At 45.2% G+C, this 3,518-nt stretch overlaps 1 protein-coding gene across 2 annotated transcripts in view; it reads right to left on the minus strand.

Moving 5' to 3' along the window:
- mpped2a (metallophosphoesterase domain containing 2a) overlaps positions 1-3,506 on the minus strand; it is a 91,349-nt gene extending 87,843 nt beyond the window's left edge. Inside the window, exons 1-2 of one of the 2 annotated variants that reach the window (XM_014018622.1) lie at positions 3,244-3,506; positions 1,061-1,328 (exon numbers count right to left, since the gene is read on the minus strand). In XM_014018622.1, coding sequence (XP_013874076.1) covers positions 1,061-1,173 — 113 coding nt within the window. In that variant the 5' untranslated portion in view covers positions 1,174-1,328; positions 3,244-3,506. Of the gene's footprint in view, positions 1-1,060; positions 1,346-3,243 lie in introns of those variants that run through there. The other variant, XM_014018623.1, reaches the window with a different exon arrangement.
- Positions 3,507-3,518: the final 12 nt, after the last annotated feature.

Consider the following 3,518-nt stretch of genomic DNA (forward strand, 5'->3'; position numbering starts at 1 on the left):
ATTTTTTCAAAAAATCACAACTGAGCATTAAGACCTGCAGTGTGAACGTAGCCTTTGTCAGAGCTTTCACCATTTTCATTTCTCTCAACTCATGCCTTTGTATTGCAGGGCACTTTAATGGGAAATGTCAAGTTTTTTCTAAAACAAATGAAATTTGATAAGCTGTATTTCACTAACCAGCCAGACATTTTAATCATCCTTGTACGTTGCCAAAGTGATACAGATAACTGAAGAGAATTGGGAAAAAGTCACGATGACCGTGCATCGAGATTACCCTCAAAAAAAGGAGCAGAGCTCAATCAAACAGGAATTAAAATGAAGCAATAATTACATCTATTGGAGAAAAGAACTCCCTGCACCCTCGTTGTAGTTTAAACCAGTGCAACGAATTTAAAAAACATCTCAAGCCCGCTCTTCACAAAACACAAATAACCTCCGAACTCGTCTAATCGTACGAGGGCACACAGAGAGGCGCAGCTCTGTGCTAATATCAACTCGTGGATAAAAACGCACGGCACTCCGATGATGAGCGAGGGCTGACGGGTCGGGGCGCCCTGACCCACTAATGAGAGGCCGAGCGTAACCACATCCGACAAGAGCAACACTCTGTAACGGCTCTGATAAATGAATAAACAGCTGTAATGCAGACTAAGTGTCCGTGCATCTCGGTAACAACCTTCTATGAAAGATAACAGTAAACAGATACAGGACTGAGGGGGAAAAAATCAGCTCRTATCTGTGTAAACCCTCTGTTTGAACCAATGGGTCTCACTCTTTAATAATCCTCTAATGTTAGATCTTAGGATAGTTTTTAAAGTCTCTGCTTCTTGGTAAACTTTGTCTTTTTTTGCACACGGTTCAGTTTTTACACATGAGTCATTAAAATCAAAATATTATTAAAGATTTTTTGCAGCAGAGGCCCAATTGGACAGATTTTTTTGCAGCAAGTTTCAGGAAAGTTTCAGAGATTTGTTTCAAACTTGATGCAAAGCTTGTCAGAGAGCAGAAAGTCGTGTGTGTGTGTGTGTGTGTGTGTGTGTGTGTGTGGACAGGCTCTTACATGTGGACGTGTGGAGGTTGGAAGCGGCTCTGGTTGATGTTGTAATGTGTGAAGGCCTGCGTGGGGTTGGAGCTGTACTCGTCCACCGTGATGGTCACTTTGCCATGAGCCATCCTTCCGCCGTTTGGACATGAGACGCCGTTTGTTCACCGGGATTCAGCAGCGAGCCGTGCGGCGGTCATCCTTCAGAGCCGCTCAGGAAAGCCCAGGAGTTCTCCCAGCAGCAGCAGTTTCCCAGCCCACCGATTCCACCACGACACGCTGCAGTCTGCACACAGACACAGGCGGGCATCAGATGCTGTGCATCAGGTATGAAGCTCCTATCAAAAAAAGAGCCTGAAGCTGACATTTTACACACAAAGAGGTACAAGAGGCATGTAAAATGAAAAACGACGCATTTTAGGAATCCGACAAACACTACATTTAACAAAGTTCACTGTTTTTTAGATCACAATTATCTAAAAACGTCAAACAAGCTTCAACAAACTGATCTATTAAACATTTAAAAAATAAGTGAAGATACCAAAACATCTAAAAGTAACATTGCTGCAGACCTGCTACTTTAAAACCTGTTGGTTCTGATGCAAACTAAATGTGTCCATGCATGAAAAGAATTAGCAACTGGTTGRTTAAGATTCGTTCCCCAAATAATTCTCGCCTAAAGAAAAATCCCTGCCAGTGACGAATCGGTGCAAAGCCTTCAATAAGACAAGAAATTCTTCAGAGGGCACACATGAAACAGGTCTTGCTTCCCCACCAGACATCAGCCCACACACTCAAAATAAACATAAAACGATTGTGTTCTTCCAGGCCTGGTGCTCCAGTTCTGTAATTAACRAGGAACATTTGATCTGGCAGCTGAAGAGATCAGGCATCTTTGCATTAAAAGAATCTACGAAAAAAAAAGGGGGTTCTGCGTCGCTCACCTGGCTTTCCGAGGCTGTACGACTCCTTGCACCTCCTTCCTTCTCTGACCTGCCTGACTGTAAAGCAAGGAGCTGCTGTGGGCTTCACGTGCGTTTTATACCAGATGGTCCTGATGCAACCACACATCAGGAAAAAAAAAAACTAGGTATATATTTATATAAAATGCCCTCAATTTAATGAGTCTGTCACCTTTAAAGTCAATCAACTGCACTTTATTGTTCAACGCATGTAGTGATCAGTAAGAAAAAAAAGTGCCCTCAGAATATGTTAACACAAACAACTCCAATTTCAACTCAAAAATGTCCTATTTTCACAAAAAGCATTGATTTGTGTTTTCTGGGTCATCTGGATGCTACTCTTCTGATGCACGCTGCTCATCAGCAGAGTTTTTCCCCTGCCTGAGTGTGTGAACCAAACTCATTCAGATTCATTCAGCTTTGCACAATAAAACATTTTCTTTAAAAAAAAATAAATTTAAAAAGCTGATTTCTCCAAGCATTTTTGCTGCTGGAGAATGCATTTATTTMTTTCATATTAAACTGCAAATAAAAGCTCGGGTTTAAACAATCACTTCTCTCAGACCCAAACCCTACAACCACACAAATTAAATGATGTTTTAAGTGTAAATATAGGTTGAATCACGGCTTTATAGTTTGCAGCACGCCTCGCGCTCTCCTCGGCGCGTGCCACTGACTGCATGTGTGTGTCGGGCTGCTGAAACTACCTTATGGCTACAGTAGCAGCGACTAGCTCTGTAGCTTAGCCTGCTAAACCTGCGCTGGGAATAGGTTTTTATTCAGCCGTAGCTTGGCGCTGAGCTGCTTCTCTACAGGAGAACACACACACGGTCTCWCACACACACACACACCGTCAGCAGAACACACACGGCGCCTGGTAGCTAACTTCGCCGCTACAGAAATCAGCCCCGTCAGTAGCAGCGGGGGTAAAGGCGAATAAACTGACCCTTTCTCATGCCGTGCATAAACACGGTGTGTGCCATGAACCGCTCGCTGGAACAAAAAAAGAAAGGGTCCGCTCAGTCCTGAACTCTGCTCCGTAAACAGTACAAACAAAAAAAAGCGGGGACCCAGAGGCGGTCAGTGTCAAAGCACCGCCGCGGTAACCTCTTGCTCTTCCTCGGAACTGACAAGCCACCTTTAACCGACGGCTTTGTGTCAGGAATTTCTTTTCCACCCTCACCGTCTCCCCTCCCTCCCGTTTCGGCTACCCAAAGCAAAGCGGAAAGGTTGCTTTACCTTCGTTTTGTATGTTTTTTTTTTTTTTCCTGCGGGGGTATCTGGTCGGGGAAAGAGCGTCAGGTCGGGGTCGCCCTCTTCTTCTACGCGGTGGAGGCAGAAGCAGCGGCGGCGGCGGAGGGACTCGGATCCATGCGGCGACAGCAGCAGCGGCAGAGCGGGGTGAATCGTGGGAAGTCCGGGGTGTTGCGGTAATCTGCGCGGGCAGGGCAGAACCTTCGACCCGGCGGGACCTCTCGGCTGGCTCCTGTGGAAAGAAAAACCAGACAAGGAGG

The sequence above is a fragment of the Austrofundulus limnaeus genome, unplaced genomic scaffold (genome assembly GCF_001266775.1).
Source record: "Austrofundulus limnaeus strain Quisiro unplaced genomic scaffold, Austrofundulus_limnaeus-1.0 Scaffold197, whole genome shotgun sequence".
Classification (NCBI taxonomy): domain Eukaryota; kingdom Metazoa; phylum Chordata; class Actinopteri; order Cyprinodontiformes; family Rivulidae; genus Austrofundulus; species Austrofundulus limnaeus.